Here is a 19037-nt window from a genome sequence, read left to right on the forward strand (position 1 = left end):
TTGCACCGGGAGGCCCCCGTCATGTACAACCGCTATTAATAATCACATCATGGCACTTCCCATCAATAATTAAGAGAAGCCATTGGCGTGTGCCGTCTTTATAACCCATAATATAAACATGGCCCCGTTCCTCACATGAGAAATGTGCCTTTCGCGCGGGTACTACAGGGGGTTGGTTGGATTCCTGGTCAATGCCCCACACTGGCCCATATGAAACACCAGCATCTATATATACAAGTGTGCTAAAAGGCCAGGTATTAGGCTGAGCATTCTAGGAGTTTTCGGGTTGACTCTCCCGGTACCAGCGCCTAGAGGAACTGCTGCTCATCCTGTGAAAATGCTGCTACTAGATTTTATCAAACCCCGACTTCTGGATGACTGACAGCCAAGCGAACCAATGAGCTGAACCCTTTTGCTCTTAATTGTCCAATAGCCTGCGTGCGGAGGCGGTGCTCGGAATGGTACCCGCAGTGCCTATGCTGGGAGGGGCTCGTTGTCTGCTGCACCGGCACGTCAGCTGCATCTCCGAAGCAGCGCAGCTCCATCCAGCCAGTGGCGCCCTATGGAAGAGATGGAGGAAGAGCTCAAGTGCCCGGTGTGCGGCTCTTTCTACCGGGAACCCATCATCCTGCCCTGTTCCCACAGCCTGTGCCTAGCATGTGCCCGAAACATCCTGGTGCAGACCCCGGACTCCGAGTCCCCCCAGAGCCGCAGAGCCTCGGGGATCTCGGACTATGACTACCTGGACCTGGACAAGATGAGCCTGTATAGTGAGGCGGACTCGGGCTACGGTTCGTACGGAGGCTTTGCCAGTGCCCCTACCACACCCTGCCAAAAGTCCCCCAATGGGGTGCGGGTGTTCCCACCGGCCATGCCGCCACCCCAGCCCCACCATCACTCCTCGGGAGCTTTGCTGCTGCCCAGCGGTGCACGCAACTCGTGCATCACCTGCCCGCAATGCCACCGCAGCCTGATCCTGGATGAGAGAGGGCTGAGGGGCTTTGCCAAGAACCGGGTGCTGGAGGGGGTGATTGAGCGCTACCAGCAGAGCAAAGCTTCGGCCCTCAAGTGCCAGCTATGTGAGAAGAGCCCCAAGGAGGCCACCGTCATGTGCGAGCAGTGCGACGTCTTCTACTGCGAGCCCTGTCGCCTGCGGTGTCACCCACCCAGGGGTCCCCTGGCAAAGCACCGGCTGGTGCCCCCGGCTCAGGGCAGGGTGAGCAGGAGGCTGAGCCCCCGCAAGATCTCCACCTGCACCGACCACGAGCTGGAGAACCACAGCATGTACTGCGTGCAGTGCAAGATGCCGGTCTGCTACCAGTGCCTGGAGGAGGGCAAGCACTCCAACCATGAGGTCAAGGCTCTGGGGGCCATGTGGAAGCTTCACAAGGTGAGCCGGCTTTCCCGGGTACTGCAGCGGCTCCCTGCACTCCCTGTGCACCGGTTGTCAGCTAGTCCTTGGTGGACCGGAGGGTTTGTGTCTTCCCAGCTGAAGTGGCTGGGCCACCGAGTGAGCAGCTCTCACCATGCAGTGTGTTATCTCTGTAGATCTTGGCCAGCCTTCTGTTTATTTGTAGACAGTCCAACCAGATGACTTGTAATGTTCAGGATATTGACAGTTTATAGGATCTGTTTAATCCTAGAGATCCTATAATTCACCTCATGACCCAGGTTTCTGGAATCCATGTAACCCCTAACCTTATCACCACTCTAATAAAAAGGCCAGTTATTGCCATTTGCCACTGGTATTAGTTGGTATATAAAACTAACCTCTATTAAATCTGCCTTTGATGACGTCTTTGATGACGTAAATGTCCCATTATACTTAACTTGCCATATGGCCAGTTGTTTTTTTACTCACTCTTTAGTTTATTTGGTGGTGTTTGAACTGAAATAAATCTATGCCAGATATGTTGCTCTTTTTTGTCCTACGTCCTAACTTACTGGTTAGGCATAATGTGTTAGGGTGATCAGGCGTTGAACCGAATAACACCTGAGCCTAGGAGCATTTCTGTTGCCACCCCCTGCCACCAGTACGTACATACTTTTTTTTACATTTAGTCTGGCACCTTCTGGCTTGGTGGGATGGCAGGAAAGCTGAGTGGCCCCCCTTGGCCCTTGAACCATAGCTTGTAACATATACACTAGAACACACATTTTCAAACTAACACACATTAGCACTAACACACTCTTCCTACCATGAACATACACACTCATGCTAACACATACGCATTCACACACAGAAACACAGTTTAAAGACTTTTGGACTGGCCTGGGAGCAGTAGCCATCCACTCCAAACAGTAGCCATCCATTCCAGCCTGATGTCAACGAATGTCAGTGTAGGCATGGATTTCTTGCGCATGTCCCCCACTTCTTTCTGCAGGCTTCCGTTGCACTCATAGTCGACACATTGGGGACATTTTCTGGGGTGTCGGCCAGCTCTCCCGCAGTCCAGATGCCCCAGGCATCTAGCACTAAGACTGACCCTAAAAGTAATCACATATCCCCTTGTGTCGCTCTGATAAACCATCAGACCATCAGCAACTGATTATTGGTATTTTGCCTACAACTACAAAGGCGACAGTGACATATACAAGCCGTAGGTTTAACCCTTCAAGTTTTATAGAGAGTGAGGGACTAGAATGTTAATGTTTTTTCGGGTACATTTTATATTCATGTTGTAGGAGTTGATTGCTCGGTATATGCTAATATAGATAATGGATTGAGTGTGTGGCTGGGTAATGGATGTAGTTCATGGGCACCGTTGTAGTTGAGAGTATGGTCGAGAACCCCTGGGATAGTTCTTACCTAATCCATCATCTTTACAGATCACAATATATTTCCCGCCGGGGACAAAGGAGATAAAAATGAATTGAACTTGTCTCAGAAATTCCACGGGAGGGAATCAGAAGCCTTTATAGCCACGATTTGTTCCCTTCAATAACATGATAATAAGTTCACATGATAATTAATACAGGCGTTACCTCGAGGGTTAAGCCTATGAATGTCTTAACTGTGAGATGAGTGATTTTTCATTGTATGGCATCATCATTTTCAATGTGACCATAAATGTTACAATTATAATAAGTAACATATTATATACTGAGTAATTATTTCTGATTTTTGGGATTTTTAGCCTCCCATTCTTCATTTTGGCTTATATTGTAGTTATATGGATATGGAAAGCAGTAATAATCTTTGTGGGGGTCTGCGCTCACTGCCCCCTACAGAAAAAAAAATGGTTAACCCTAAAGGGTTGGGTAAGCTAGGCCTATAGCTGTGAATAGGTAAAGGCACGTAACAGAACCTGCAATCTCCTTAGGCTCTATAGACGATGGTAACGCATTGCAGACAAAACGCCGGGGATGCATTAAAAAACAGATGAAGAAACATCCACATTCAGCATTTTCTCTTTAAAACAGTAATAGTGAACTATGTATTCTACGAGTTTTTAAAAAGGACTGCGGGTATATAACGTGTCTGTCCTACAGGCAGCAAAAGGGTTACAGTTCTTCATGGGAATAGGACAAAGGAGACCGAACATCGGGAGCGAGAGGGAAGGAATGGCGTGGGACAAAAGAGAGGGGGGCAAATAAATGCATGCGTGTTTTAGAGGGGCTCGCTGTAGCCCACACCCTACCATTGGGCTAGTGGAATCTAACTACCCTAATTAATTTGTTTGCAGACAAAAATGACGTTTCTATACAGATTTTAGCATAAGTCATTTATTAAAGCCAGCTTGCACTTTTTTTCCCATCTGTGTTGTTTTTTTGGGAGATATTTGCTTTAAAATCTGAGATGTGGGGCAAAAGGTGGCAAAATCTGACAATCTGTTTCTTTTTCTGATGTCCACTCCAGATTTCCACTACATCTGGCGGGCCGTGCTCGATTGCATCTCCCATGTACCTTTCTTTATCTTCGCTTGCGCAGATAGATCCTGCTTTTTTATTATGTGATTTATAGGCCATTTCAATCCCCAGTCAGTCTCTGCATCTGAGGGTTTAAAATATATGTCACCCCCCTGACGAAATTCCACTTCTCTTTCTGATGTCTCGGCTGCCTTACACGATTGTTGGAAACATTCTAGGCCATAGTGCCTTACCGTAGTAAGGTACATGTAGTAAGGTGTCTTTAATTAAGGTGTTAAGGTCTTTAATTTAAGGTGACCAATTTCTCAGGTCTTTATTACTATGGGTCAAAGGGATGAGGGATATGACCTGATATTTGGGAGTGCAGCTCCTTATAAAGAGAATTAAGATTGTCTCGGAAAACAGAACATATGTATGGACTATATATATATATATATATATATATATATATATATATATACATTGTAGGTTGTTATGTTCTGTTTGATAGTGGGAGAAGTGCATTCATTGTAGGATCTATACAGCCAGGACATACAGTATGTATTCAGTCATTGGTATTCCTTACCATATGTAGCTAACAATCAAACTACATTAATAAATGTCAAACTACAGCTAAAAAACCTCCCCTCTCACTGTGGGTGAGCAGACCCAGCTTTTTATCGCTATTGAATGAACGGGATTGAGAATGGCAAAAAGGAAACCCAACAACAGCTGTGTATGGATGCAGCCGTCAGTCTGTTAAGGGTACGTGAGGATAGCGTTGGGAATCCCAGATGTAGGTCAGTCTGACGGTAACGATATAAAGGCCCCTAAGCTGTAACACCGAGCATTTACAACGCTGGAAAACAGCCATGAATCCAATACTGTACGTAGAGCTCTCAAGCAACCCATGGGTTAATAGAACATTTTGGAAGCAGTGACCATTTTGTTCGGTAATCGGGGCAGAAATGATTTCGATGCAGACTGACGGGCGAACACTGGATGATGTTTACAAATGAAGCAATTTTGGAGCTTGGAGCCTGCAGACACTGCATTGTGCCGTATAAATTCAGATGTGACAACCGCAGGGGAACAGGGGACAGACTTCAAGCCATGTATAGGTTATGAAGCTCGCAGTTAGACACCCTGTGTAATATACTGAATACCGAACGCTCATAGAAGAGACAATGATATTTGTGTTCTCAAACTCCAAGGCGTCTCCCAAGTGTTCTGCTGCCCGAGACAAGTGACGAGATGAGACCAAAATTAAAAAAGTGTTTAACCTGTGCCCTGATGAAATAAGCGTGGAAATCCATGGCATCCATACTACAAAATGCGTTTTAACATAGATCCTCGGCCAAGACCCTCATAACTCACACATTTTCATGTGGAGGCCTAAATGCCTAAATAATCGATGTGAAACCAGCAAAGCTTCCAGCTTTATAATAGGGACAGATGAGTTAAATGTATTAGGAACTATAGCGACAGATGTTTGTTACATCAGGGCGTAGAGGTTTAGTAAATGTCGAGTAGGTCGGCACAGTGATACCCAACGGCAGCAGATACTGGGTGCATGACATTTATTTTGTTTTTAATCCTTACTTTTTGTCTTCCTGATTACAAAAAAGGGACATTTAACGTCACTTGGTCTGTTGTCCGCATGTAATAATAATTGGCAAGTTGTGTTTTGGTTACTGCCCTTTGCCATAAAGATCTTGCAATTGCTTTTGTAGGTGAATTAAGATCATTCTTTCGACTTTTTCAGGTCTGTACTGGTAAACACAATTGGTATATTGGTAATGTACCGGGGCCCCTTAGAATAGTGGAACCCTTATTGCCAACTGGGTAAGATGGCTTTCCTCAGTTCAAGGACAATGCCGTACTGGTGGTACATCTACTGTGGATGGTAATAAACGGTATACAGTATACATGGGCTTTATTATATAAGCCACATGGTGTCATCCATAGGAACAGAAGGGGTTCACTTACGTTTCGCACCATTCACATTTCATAAGGAGAGCTCTTTTCAGCACCACTACTCTGATTTTGGTGAGCAGCATCCCAGACACACGTTACAGACGTACGACCCCAGCCTGTCGCACCCGGCATCAATCGTAGTGTGTTTTGTGTGCCTTTTATGTCTATGGACTGGAATGCGAGGAACAGATGTTTTGCACCCTCCTTTTCATTGCTCTTCCTTAGCAACATACGCATAGATACGAGCCCACCACACGCCGCCTTCTACCGTTTGCCTCCTCCTCTCGCACCCCACTGTTTTGTGCCCACGTCGTAACCCCCTCACATTGTTCCCAGACATCAGCTGTACGTTAATGAGAAGAATGTCCTTCTCCCCTTCCCAGTGTAACCTGATCCCGCTCGAAAGTGCAAAAGCCCCCAAATCCCTATATCTCTAGAATCAAACCGCGTGAATCAGAACACTGCCCAGCAGACAAATGCGTTCTTTGCCTCACAGGACAAGAACACAGAGCCTCAGAGCCACCACACAATACAAACCCTGTACAATCGCTTGCATTGTCTGTTCTGCCTGTTTTATTGTTTTCTTTATCTTTTGATATGAGCAAAAAGTCCTCATCGGTGATTAAAAGAGAACACACTGACTTTCTAAGGCATTGTATGGTTGCGGTGGCAAGAGTGTTTGCATCATTAATGTGATAGTTACCCTTCGCAAGAAACCAATAGGTCCTGTTGTGATGGTAAATCGGGCCACAGATGCTACTGTTCATTTCCACTAGACCACGGTGGCTTGCAAAGCCCGTTTCCATCAGACAGGAAAAAGAAGGATGAAATGAATGGGCGAACCCTAAATATTCCACATAAAGGGCCTTCCATCTCTTGGTTTCAATGATGGTCCACTGCAGCTCCATGATCCTGTTTCTTATAGACGCTATAACCCTATTAAATAGGCATCCATGAGTGAAGCAAGCAGTGATAGCCTCCTCGTCACCTTTCATTCACCTAAACAAAGCATATTTCATTTGTAAATCCCTAACGAGCAGTACTCTTGGGTCAAACTCCTTTAACACTGGATCCGCATGCAAACACATTGGGGTTTGTTTGACTGCCTATATGCCCTAGGAACAAGCCTCCAGAAAGAATGGGAGTTGTGTCATTTTTTTTTTTTACACAAAAACAGTTTCATGTTAAGAAATAAACCCACCAAGCTAAAGCAGACCATTAGTGTAAAATCAATAGATTATAAACATGTCTGTTGGCTTTGATTTTTTTCTTTCAGTAGCCTTAGTAGAGTTGTAACCAGAAATAGAGAGCCGTTCATATACTGTATCTATGATAATAGAAATATAAAGTGATTACATTCAAAAGAATAACCACTACACGGTGTATACAGGGGTGTAGTGTGGTCCATACAGGTGCTTTACTGACAACTCATTTTAAAGCCGTAGCAATTATAACGTGAATTTAATTTTTTATGGAGAAGTTGGTGACACGTGGCACAAAATGAACATGTAATATAATACACATGTGAACCCCAAATGATATTTGATGAGCAGGGAGAGCAGGACAGATTATACAGTCTCAGATTAAATTAATATATTAATATGAGTAAATATTCTTGGGTGCTGTCAGAAAGGAAGTGGAACCCTCAACACAAAAAAGAGTGAGATTGGGGGTTTGGGTTATAATATTTAGTTACAACACAAGATGGATGATATCGGAAATGCAACAGAAGCTTTAAAGTATACGAAGGACATTAAGAAATGGTTAAATGGGTGAAACATTAAAAAATAGGTAAAGGGTTTGATGGGTGGGGGTATATGTAGTATATGCAGCAGTGATATGTTTAGAGGACTTGCTGCTCCAGACCCAGGGAAACTCCCCAGCGTTTTTATGCCGATGGTTTTCTTTCTTCTGCTGCACTTCTGCTTTGTGGAAACTGCCTGTATATGATGTCATAACCCTGATCCGCTTTAGGCCACGTGTAAAGATACAATGGAGGGTTGTAGAGATCTTCCCCTAAACCAATCCCCTAACAAGGCAATTGGACCTACCACCCTGGAATTTGACACTGATAGGTTGTAATTTGTAAAATAACAATTTTGTGAACCAATTAGAGAATGCGAGGAAAGTTTCTGCTGCATGAGGGAACCAGTGAGTAAGGAGTTTCATTTCTGGGCTAACCTCCATACCTATGGAACCCCCAAGAGATTCCCAAGGGGAATCTAGGTTACCCCCATAGACAGGACTAGTCTGAAATCCCAGTGGAGATTTTTTCTCTGTCCTTCACTGTAGGGAAAGGTATTTAAGTGTTCCCCATTCTTGGCAGAGATAGTTTTACTACCTGCTGTAAGTATGGCATCTTCTATGGAGTAGTAGACTAGATGGATCTGCCTATCAGGATATTATCTGGGCAATTTAAGGAGGGGGTACTTACTGTATCCTATTGACATGAAAGTAGCAATAATTTTATGTTCATTATCGTGTGAGGAATTTACCATTTTATAGCACTATTATTATAGGAGGGGGTGAAAATTCAATAACATTAAATATGACATTATACCAATTTGACAATAATGTTAAAATATGTTAAGACATACTGACACAGAGGAAGAACCTGCTCTTGCTAGCTTACAATCTATCAGGGTACTCTTCTCTATATGTGTATAAATGAGTGCTTGCATATTCCTTTTAAATTATAAATCTGCTCGGTGTTAAGAATTCACTATGAGCCAATATATTGTAGCAAGTGGAGTATTATTTTGAAAATAATTTTAGGGTGTCAGGACATAATGCGACAGAAATTGGTTTGCAGAATTTGCACATGCAGATATCATGGGAGCATTTCTCAGACCAAGAAGCAAAAGTGCATCTGAAGTTTAGCAAACTGATTGCTACCATATCTTGGTATGGAGTTATTGCAGTTCTTTCCAAAGGATCTGGTTAGCTTCTAGTTGGTTAACCCAGTTCCATGCTGTATATGTTCAGCCAAATTAGGTAACAAAGATCAGATCATGCATTTTTTTCCATTTTACAAGGCATTGGCTTACCCTTCATCTACATAGTCACTTCACATTGGGTCTATTAAAAAAAAACCTGTTAATTAATTTTTCTGTTTTTTTCCCCAAGGCACTTGGGTTTTGTAACAAGTTTGATAAAAGTCTAATTAAGACTGCTAAAATCTGTACAGATCAGAATGTTGCATCTAATTGCCCACTTTGGGATTATCTTTGACGATCTTTAATTCTAGCTGAGCTGGTGGAGATCTTTGGAGCATAAATACTCAAAAGGGCCTCATTTGAGACATCGATTCTCAGAGCCATTCAATGATAATTGCAGAGATTCTTCTACTTAATTTGTGTTTTGCTGTCTCATGGAAAGCATACAAATCAAGATGTATTAGGGTAAAACCAAGATATGTAAATATCGAACTACTAAACATATTAAAAATAAGAGCAATGAGTGTTTGTTAGTAGGTGCAGAACAAGGTGCATATCTACACTGGCTCTCCCAGCTCTACAATATATGATTGAATTCCAGTCTCGACCCCCCAAACATTTTAGATGTGAATACACCTATGTTGGGTATATGACAAGAGGTAGGGTGGCAGGGTCAGAACCAGAAGTGGACCAGTTGGCGCCATGGCCACAGCCCACCTTACCTGGAGAGTCACGAAGGTGGCTCTGTGGGAGCTTCATTGGAGGTCTAGGCTGCAATAGCTCGGACCTCCACTGACCTCCACTGATCCTGGGCTGGTCAGAGGATCTACCCAACCAGCTTTTAATCAAGACTATCTAGTGAAATCCGTGACTGTTGGGAGTTATTCTGTCTTGCACATTGACCTGAACTGGGTGAAACGGTTGATTAGTTATCTGGAATCCTCAGCGGGTAAGATGGAACAAAGATGCAGAACCATGTTAAAATCAGAATGTTCTGGGATGCATATAATACATTATGTATGTATAATACATGGGGGAAGTGTAAGCAATGCACAAGTGCCACAGTATCCACCTAGCCTTCTACTCTTAGACATTGTTCTGTAATAATGTAACTCCGGAAGACTTTAACTATTGCATTCTTCTAATAGTATGTTGCGTGGAACAATAGGTTCATTTTGTATCATTCCCAATAGGATTAAAATGTTGTTGAATTAAATTATTGTTGTACTCGTAGACTTTATATTAGGTTTGCTTGCTGTGCTTCCCCTACTGACATGTAAGCGGTTCCATTACTGCACATATGTTCTCAGTAATAGAACCTGAAATGCCTGCAGGTGATACTGAATCTGAAATGCACACTATTATTTCCCATATTGCAGTTGTTAGTTTTAGATACAAAAAATAGGATTAAATGAGCGAGTGTCCCCTCTGAACTGTACATGAAGATTTGTGACAAGAATTTGGAAAAATGGTTGGAAATTCATATAAAGCCAGTAAAAAAGAGAATAAAAGCACATGTACCAATTCTGATCTTTTTTACTCTTGAAGTGCTACTGCGATATTCTGGTAAAAGGATCACTTTGTGTGGAATATAGCTAGTTTATATATTTTAGTTGCAAAATTGCTAGTTGGTTAATTGTCAAATGTTTGGCTTTGAAAGAGTTCAACTAATTATGAATAATAATACTAATAATTACAAAAGGAAAATAATAATAATTAAAAAAGGACAATAATAATTATTTATCGTTTTATGTAGAATCATCATATTCCGCAGCGCTGAACAATAATTATAGGTCAATCATTTGGGGCTAAATGCTAGCCTTTTAGTTAGAGCACAAATACCTCCTCTTTAAAGTGAATCTGTTTCTCCTGTTGTTGACCAGTACTGAGAATACAGATGCTTTATAAATCATAGCTCTTAATATTAAGTAATAATCTTATTTTTTTTCATTGCCGTTTATTAATTTCTGTTGAAATAATACATTTTCTATCTATAAGAAAGGTTCTTTTGTACACAAGGCAAAATGATAAGTAATTAATTCTCGCTTTTATGTTGGAGACCATGGTAACCAGAAGGCACCCATCAGAGTCTATAGCTATATATAGGTGTTATCTATATTGGGAACAAGCGTAGGCGCTAACCAGGAATTTTCGCAGTGGATGTGAAAATGGGTATATGTTTCTTTAGGCTGTTCTGGATTATAGACACGTTTGAACGTTTTGACATTATGAGGGCATTGTCCCTGTTACTATGTGTCATGGACAGTCCGCATTATAGTATAGAACAGACAGTATAGTATAGTACGTTATAGTATATATATATATATATATGTATAATGTACCGTAGGATAGATTGTAGTGAGTATATCATTCAGCGTACTGCGTTCAATTGATTTGTCTCCTTGACGGTCTATAGTTTTATTGTTCGTGATTTCTCAGTATTCCTCTTGATTTTCTCAGTGTTCATCTCAGTTCTCCTCGCTAGCAATTTGTTTGTCACAGACTCAGACGTGTAGAAGGTAATTGCTCGTTGGTTTTATTTAAGGTATTCATATCGTGTAAAAATGGCAACATCCCATCTGAATCGTATTCTAATGCAATCTACACTGTAGTGCAATCTATAAGTCGCTTTCTACGTGACAGCCATTTAAAGCAAACTTAGCCTGCCAACCATAGGATTCCATTATGGATTCAACATTCAGGGTGTTGCATTCAAAGTTATATACAGTGTATACACAAAAAGCGTTTTAGAGATTATATACATATATGGTTGTTTTTTGTCAGCTATTGAGGTCAGCTTTCAGCATATCCTTACCTTAAAACAATCCACCAATGGTGAAAAAGAGCTAAACATTGTAGAGAGGAGACAGGCAAGGGTTAAGAACAATATAGGTATTTAGTAACACTGGGTTATATTTCCACATTTCACAAAATGTAGGCAGAGTAAAGAAATCCTGATAAACCATGCGGTTATTCATCCACCAGTTTTTGAGATAAGGCTTTGGAACTTTTTATCGTACACCAAGATGCTTCTCCGTCAGGTTGGTGATTGCTTTTTATGACATTGCTCCTGTTTCTGTTCTTCACGTTTTTTATTTATTGGCAACTTCTGCTTGTCTTCTTCTCTCATACGTCTTCCTGCCATGTTCTTATTGATTCGTCCGGTTGGAAATTGCTTAATGCTGCCAGTACCTTGGAACAAACTCTGGAGGCCTAGACTGTCGGACCATGAATTATATGCCTTCTGCTTCTGGTCACAAGAGACCCATGTTCTGAGAATTAAACATTAAAGACATAAAGTAAGAACCATCATATGTGTAGACCTAATAATCAATGAGTTCTGCTTAATTAATATCGAAAGCTAAGAATCATGATCAGCTTGGGCTTATCTTGAATTTATTCTATACTGACCTACTGAATATCATGCATATATGGTGCCCCTTGGGCCACTCTTATTGGAAAATTATTGGCCATTTTTGACAATAGTAACAAGAATTTAACGCAACATTTTTCCAAGTTGTGCATCACACTGTACCTTTCTGTGCTCTTCCATCAGGCGAATATGTGTTGACCGAGTGACTTGTACGGAATGTATGGTCCAGTTTGTGCCAACTGGTAGGAGTTGCCTAATGTGCTAAAAGTTGCAAACCAAGCATTCCACGGTGAACCAGAACATTGATATGAAAAAGCAATGTGCTATAAACATATGACAATACTTTCTCCTATCATGTGTCTCATGATATTGTCACGAGAAAGTCTATGTTGAAAAGTTGGACCCCAGAGAATAACCTATCTGTATTATATCCCATAAACCACTCTCTGTATTGACAGTTAGGCATCTTGTTAGTAATGGTGACACCATAACTTTCACCGGAGTAACCAGGAACACAACGCAGCAATCAAAATGTATGATGGAAAGTGTTCCTGACGTCGTTTAGAAGTTATGTCTTCATTCGGTGTTCCTCTGGCTTTGTAACATAAAGTATGGCGCTGTGAGGAAAAAAAAGAATGAGTTGGTTATTGATTTTGTCCAGTGGCCTAAATAATAATTTCTCAATGATATCCATAATGCTTTGGGGGATTTTGTTTTTTTTTTTGTGTTTTGATAGCAGTCACAAGAAAACGCCTCCAGCATTTACGATCCAGCGTTAAGCAGTAATTTCCAATCATAAAAATAACAATCGCGTAGCATATTGAGATTTAAAATACTTGATTTAGTAGGAAATTAAGTTTATTCGTCACTAAATAGCAGAGAAGCACATTAAAGCGGATCTGTGAGTGTAACAAAATCCCACATTTACTTTCTATTCGCGAAATAAAGGTGTGCGCATATTAATATAAGCAGTATATATATATCAGAAACATGAATAAAACCTCCAGTAAATTATGTGAAATGTCAGGGATGATGTTTTACTGTCTCCTTAACACCGTAAGTCAATAGAATCCTCAAGTTACGGTTTATGAACATTGTGTACCTGGATGTCCTCGTTTGCAGCTCTCTGGCAGCTCAGCTATCGGCAATATCTATCAAGGCAAAAATAAACCATAAATCCATGGGATTAAGTGGTGATGTTTCACGTTTTGCTCTTTGAAGCAGAGTTGCTCGAATAGATAGGGCTTTCTAAATTGTTTGATTGTTTATGGGAAGGTTTAGGAAACGTTACTTCAATGGTGCCTGTCTGTGTCGAAATTTGATGGCATAAAATCACCCCGTATAATCTGCCCCTGTTTTCCTCTTGTACATTGCATATATATATATATATATATATATATATATATATATATATATACCAGGGCTCTTTGCCCCTCTTAATCCAAACTACTATTATCTCCTTTAAAAGGCAGACAACCTGGCTCATCTGTGAAATAGAAACCTACGTGTTTTAAGATGACATGGGCTACGACTATGGTTGCCTATTTTTTGTCCAGGACACGTCTCATTTGGTCACGTTGCACACACCCCTATAGTTGCACACATTGCACCCTCCTATAGTGCTACCCTGTACCCTGTATTGGATGTATAAACTTACAGAAGGATAAAAATTAGGTCTATCTGGCCCCCCTGTGGCACAAATACCAGTCCCTTTATTCACACGTGTATTCACACCTTCTCGGTTTTGCAGCTTTTCATTAATCTTTAAGGAGTCCAATTTATCCTCCAGCTGTGGTGCCCCTGCTTCTCCCGCCTCAACTAATTCCATTCCGTACAGAATCTGATTCTCCGGCAGGAAGCAGACAACTAATTACATTCAGATAGACCATGCAATATTAATTCCAATCACTTGAGTCTTGAAGGTCATTTTAGGGAAGATTACAGCAGCTGATGGAAATCGTTGGATTCCTCTTAACTGTTTAGGGTGCCTGGAAGGAGAAAATATTGTTTTATCAATGCCCTACAAGAGATGCCTTTGGCTGCAGTATGCATGTGAAGAGATCGCATTGATTTAATTGGGAACACTGCCACAGTGGGCCTTTTTTTGAATTGGCTCCGTTGTATGTTATTTTTGTGGTACAATGTTTATTTTTAATATTATTAACCATGCTAGTATTTTTGTTAATATGACATACTTTATCAATAATATAAATGCGATGTGTACTCACCGGACACCATACTAAACATAATAAAGAAGACATTCCCATCAAGATATAACCAGTGCAGGCAGCCCCTCCCACCTGGGGAAAGATGATTGGCTTATGAACAGTAGCGAGGGCGTGGCCTGATGTTGATCTGTTTACCTACCCTCATTTCTTCTCCCTTCTTTCCTTGTGTAGATTTCTGCGCAGTGTTACAGCACACATCACACCCTAACAAAGTCTTGTTTTAATGGTGCTGCGCCTCAATTAAATCGATACCATCAAAAGAAAATGTTTAAGATTCATGAATTCTCATTGATTTGATTCTCGGCAGGAGACTTGGCTAATTGGCTGTATTATGCCTGCTGTAGGACCTTCTAAAACAATCACATACATGCTATAAAAATCTTCTCCACAAGCTGTGTCTTTTGAGGATAGAATTCAGCCAGGCAAGCTAATTGATTTTTTCTTTTTTAACAAAATGAACGTAGTATTAATAGTGAATTAAACAGAGGGCATAAAGCTTTCGTTTTTGCAGGGCACATGGTGTCTAAATACACCGTATTAATGTGAAAGAGAGGAGAACATCCTCTATTTCAGGCTGAAGTTTTTAGCAGGGTGAGACTGCTGAATACTGAAGTAACAGCTGAATAACATTATTTTTATTAATATCATTCTAAAATAATCAAGGAACCAGTAAAAGTTCTGGTCATATGCTACCCAAACTCTAATCTCCCCAGTAATAGTAACTGGAGACCTGTGCCACGCATACGGGGATGCTAACCCTAAGTGTAGGAGGATCCCATGAGTGTCTGTCCTTAGGAGAAGAAGAATTCTATGGTTCCTCAACACCAGAACTTGCTGATACAAAATGACCATTTGCCCATCTCTCTCACTGCTGCAAGATCCCAAACCTTATTCGGTTCTTGTCCTTGTCTCTTGTTCAGGATCAGAGTCTTATTAACCGATTATTCTAAGCAACTACCCAGAAAATAGTTTCTCTGTAACCCCCTATGTACATGTATGACAAATTCCAAAAACCCACAGTAAGGAACCATGGTAAGTGACTCAATACATCTGCTCTAACAAACACAATGTAAAATCCATCACAATGCATGTTGTTTGCAGAACAAAGTCCTCTGGAATATTTTAGCACGGAGTCTGCTAATCCCCACATAACCGTATTGTGTTGTCTTTGCAGAGTCAACTTTCCCAGGCCCTGAATGGATTGTCAGACAGAGCCAAGGAAGCCAAAGAATTCCTAGTTCAGCTGCGAAATATGGTCCAGCAAATCCAGGTAGAGTTATCAGTTGGCACAGGAACAAAACAGAGCATTAGTATGCAGTAAGGTTTGGCTTATTAGTTCCTCATCAGTAGTTCTTGGTGTGCTTTGGAGATCAGGTTGGAAACCATTGCATTGTGTCTTATGTTATCTGGGAACAAAGGGCCCGGGGTTATGTCTGCAGTTCAAGGTATTTTGTTTTGTGCTATGTCATGCTTCAAAATGGCCTACCATCTAAGAGAATGGTAGAAGATGCAATGAATACTATTTTGATCTCTACATAGTGCTAGTCCATAGGCCTTTGTTCTGTCCTAATAAAGGACCATGATATTTTATGTACAGCGCTTTTTTATTCATTATACATGTATAATACCTTGGAAGAGGTTGGTTTTCATTCTTAACCTACTGATTTGGAAAAGATTTGAAAAGCAAGCATTGGTTTAAATCTGTAACCGTCCTGATCAAGTGTCGTAGAACCGCATTTGTTCAACAGATTTTACATGTCCTTAAATAAAGGTGAGAAGTGAGACAGTGTCCTGCACATTGAGCCCTAACAACAAATGTGTAACACAGGAGAACAGTGTGGAGTTTGAAGCCTGCCTGGTTGCCCAGTGTGATGCTCTGATCGATGCCCTCAACAGAAGGAAGGTCCAGCTTCTTTCCAGAGTTAACAAGGAACATGAGCACAAACTTAAGGTGGGTGCATTCATTCAATTACGGCCAGGGCCGGCCCAAGACTTAATGCCGCCTGAGGCGAAGTTTAAAATGCCGCCCCAAAAGGCTCCATTGTAGGGCCGGCCCTGATTACGGCTACCAGATACAGAATGAATCAGAGAAATCATATAATATATTCCCAGTCAGCTCTGTTCAGGGGAAACATGTTAGATACTGGTTCTTTTCTTTCTATATATATAGGACTACATTAACTGGAGAATAATGTTTTTCTACAAGTTCATGCTCATACTAAAACATCCTCGTAACACCGGAATCTTATATCAATATTTTCACAGCCTCTGTCCCACATAGATTTAATTCGCCCATGAGTAATGGAGGACTCTGAGTAAACTATTCCATTTGGGTTTTTTGACCCACTACAAACCAGATTACAATTAAATGACAATATGATGGCCTTTCCTTAGTGTTGGCACAGGCAGTTAAAATAAGCATCATTCTACCACTTCAATCATCACGTTCTGCTATAACATTGTTTAGAATGCAAATTATTGCATTCTCATATACTGCATATACTGCAAAAACTCCACAAACAGTCTTGTTAAAGCAAACACAATTCATTAGAGAAGAAGCGCTCTATGGGGACAATAGGGGACAATTGGATATTTATTGATGTATTCAATGGGTACTCTGGGACATTGGGTGCAAACCCAACTACTCGTCCCCAAGAAGCAGGTAAAAGAAGAAATATATATAAAAGATTTGTCTGCACAGCTAATCTAGTAAGAAATAGGAAAATATCTATTATTAATGTTTTTTTCTATTATTTTGATACATGAGGTATGTAGATATTTTTGTAATATGTTACTAACTTGTAATATGTTAATATATAGATAGCTCAGATAGCTCATACCCTTTCTTTGGCTTTAGCAGCTAAACAATTGTGAGGCTCTACAATTAATCTTTTTTTTTTTTTTCCCTATCGGATTTCAAAATCCTAATCCTTAATTAATTTTATTACACCGTATATTTTGCCAAAGGCAGCCATGAGCCTAATGCAAGATTAAATACATAGCCAATTATAGCTTTTCATTTTTCTTCTTGTTCTTGCGATCAGCCCTATGAGTTCATTCTCTGTGACCTGCTGGAGGTCTGATCCCACAGGATCTAGCTGCCATTTCACCAAGTGGCAACAGAAAATGGAATGGAAGAGATAAATTACTAAGAGGCGCTGTTTACAAAGAATTCTTCTTTTTATGCATTCCCTGATTTCAGCTTATTAGTTTGTATTTCCAATATCCTATTTCACATCGATTGTGTGCGTTGGTCAGTGCAGCCACTTTCTTTAATTAAAGTGTTAATATTTGAGGAATCAAAAATGGGATCTCTTTACCCACTGCCAAAATACTGTAGTTTGGGACATTCTAGGGCTGAGCTGAACTGAGCCGCATAAGGAGTCTGCCGAGCCTGCTTGATAATCACATCAGCTGAAGGATTGCTCCGCTAATAACTGTAAAAAGAAATACGGATATAAGAAAAAGATTGTAAAAACAAATATTAATACCAAACTACAACACCATAATGACATCAAATAATAATACATCAGAACATGCCTGCAAACAAACAATAAAAATAACTGAAAATTATTATTGGAAATGTAAATAGAAGAATGGCCATTTTAATGTCTGAAAGGCACACTACAGCCATCCTATGCACTTTAATGCATACGATGGTCACATGGCTGCTTCAACCAGCCAATCAGCGGCAAGAAAAGGCAGATTATGGAGGAGGACGCGGCCTCTTCTGCGTCAAGTAAGAGCTATAAAGAATTGTATTTAGTTTTTGTTTTGGAAGAATGCATATTAAACTACTTACATTATTTTAATGCTTTCTTCTTTATTAGGGGTGACAGGGACATTAGACTACATTCTGCATTAGAAAGAATGATATGATGTTAAGTAGATCCTGTATTGTTTCAATATAATTTGAAATACGTCTAGATTGTAAGCTCTTTTAATCAGGGCCTTCCTTACCTTTTGTTTCTGTAAGTACAAATGTGTGTGTTATATACTTCTTATGTCCCATTGTACAGCACTATGGAATATTATGGTGCTATATAAAATAATAAATAATAGTTCTAGTAACTGTCAGGTGGCATTTTTCTTATCCGTTGGATTGCTGGGAATAAATATTTCTGGATTCAAGCTTACAAATAAAATTTGCAAATGCTGCCGCCTAGTGATGGATAATGAGTAGAGTTTTTTGTTTGTCAGGCATTTTGGTTTTTATGATCACGTTTTTAAAGAAATGATCCTTTGACTCTATTCCAGGTTGTGCGAGATCAGATTTCCCACTGTACGGTGAAACTGCGTCAGACTACGGGATTGATGGAGTATTGTCTGGAAGTCATTAAAGAAAACGACCCTAGCGGCTTCCTCCAGGTGAGTGTGATTTGTAGAACTGATACAATATTTAACAATAAAATCAGTGCTCATGTAACTTAATGTTTTTTATTGGCATTTATATGTTCTCATTGGAAATTATTTACTAAGCAGTGAGTTGTACTCACCGGATTAACTATATAATATACAAAAATAGAAACAGGTGAGGTTCACCCCAAGAATCTCATAAAGCGGAGGTGCATCAAGTCAGGGAGTTGTACCCTACCCCGTCCCAGTAATAAGACTTTCAGTGCAAATACGTATGTTTTAACACATGACATCATATGTTTCAGCTTTAGTGAGGTC

General features: G+C 40.6%; 1 protein-coding gene across 7 annotated transcripts in view; it reads left to right on the forward strand.

Moving 5' to 3' along the window:
* Window positions 1–515: 515 nt before the first annotated feature.
* Window positions 516–19037, forward strand: part of TRIM9 (tripartite motif containing 9) — a 32403-nt gene continuing 13881 nt past the window's right edge. For all 7 annotated transcript variants that reach the window (XM_053475164.1, XM_053475166.1, XM_053475167.1 and 4 more), the window contains exons 1-4: window positions 516–1390; window positions 15538–15633; window positions 16192–16314; window positions 18621–18731. In XM_053475164.1, the coding sequence (XP_053331139.1) occupies window positions 563–1390; window positions 15538–15633; window positions 16192–16314; window positions 18621–18731 (1158 nt within the window). In that variant the 5' untranslated portion in view covers window positions 516–562. The remainder of the gene's footprint in view (window positions 1391–15537; window positions 15634–16191; window positions 16315–18620; window positions 18732–19037) is intronic.

The sequence above is a fragment of the Spea bombifrons genome, chromosome 9 (assembly GCF_027358695.1).
Source record: "Spea bombifrons isolate aSpeBom1 chromosome 9, aSpeBom1.2.pri, whole genome shotgun sequence".
Lineage (NCBI taxonomy): Eukaryota > Metazoa > Chordata > Amphibia > Anura > Pelobatidae > Spea > Spea bombifrons.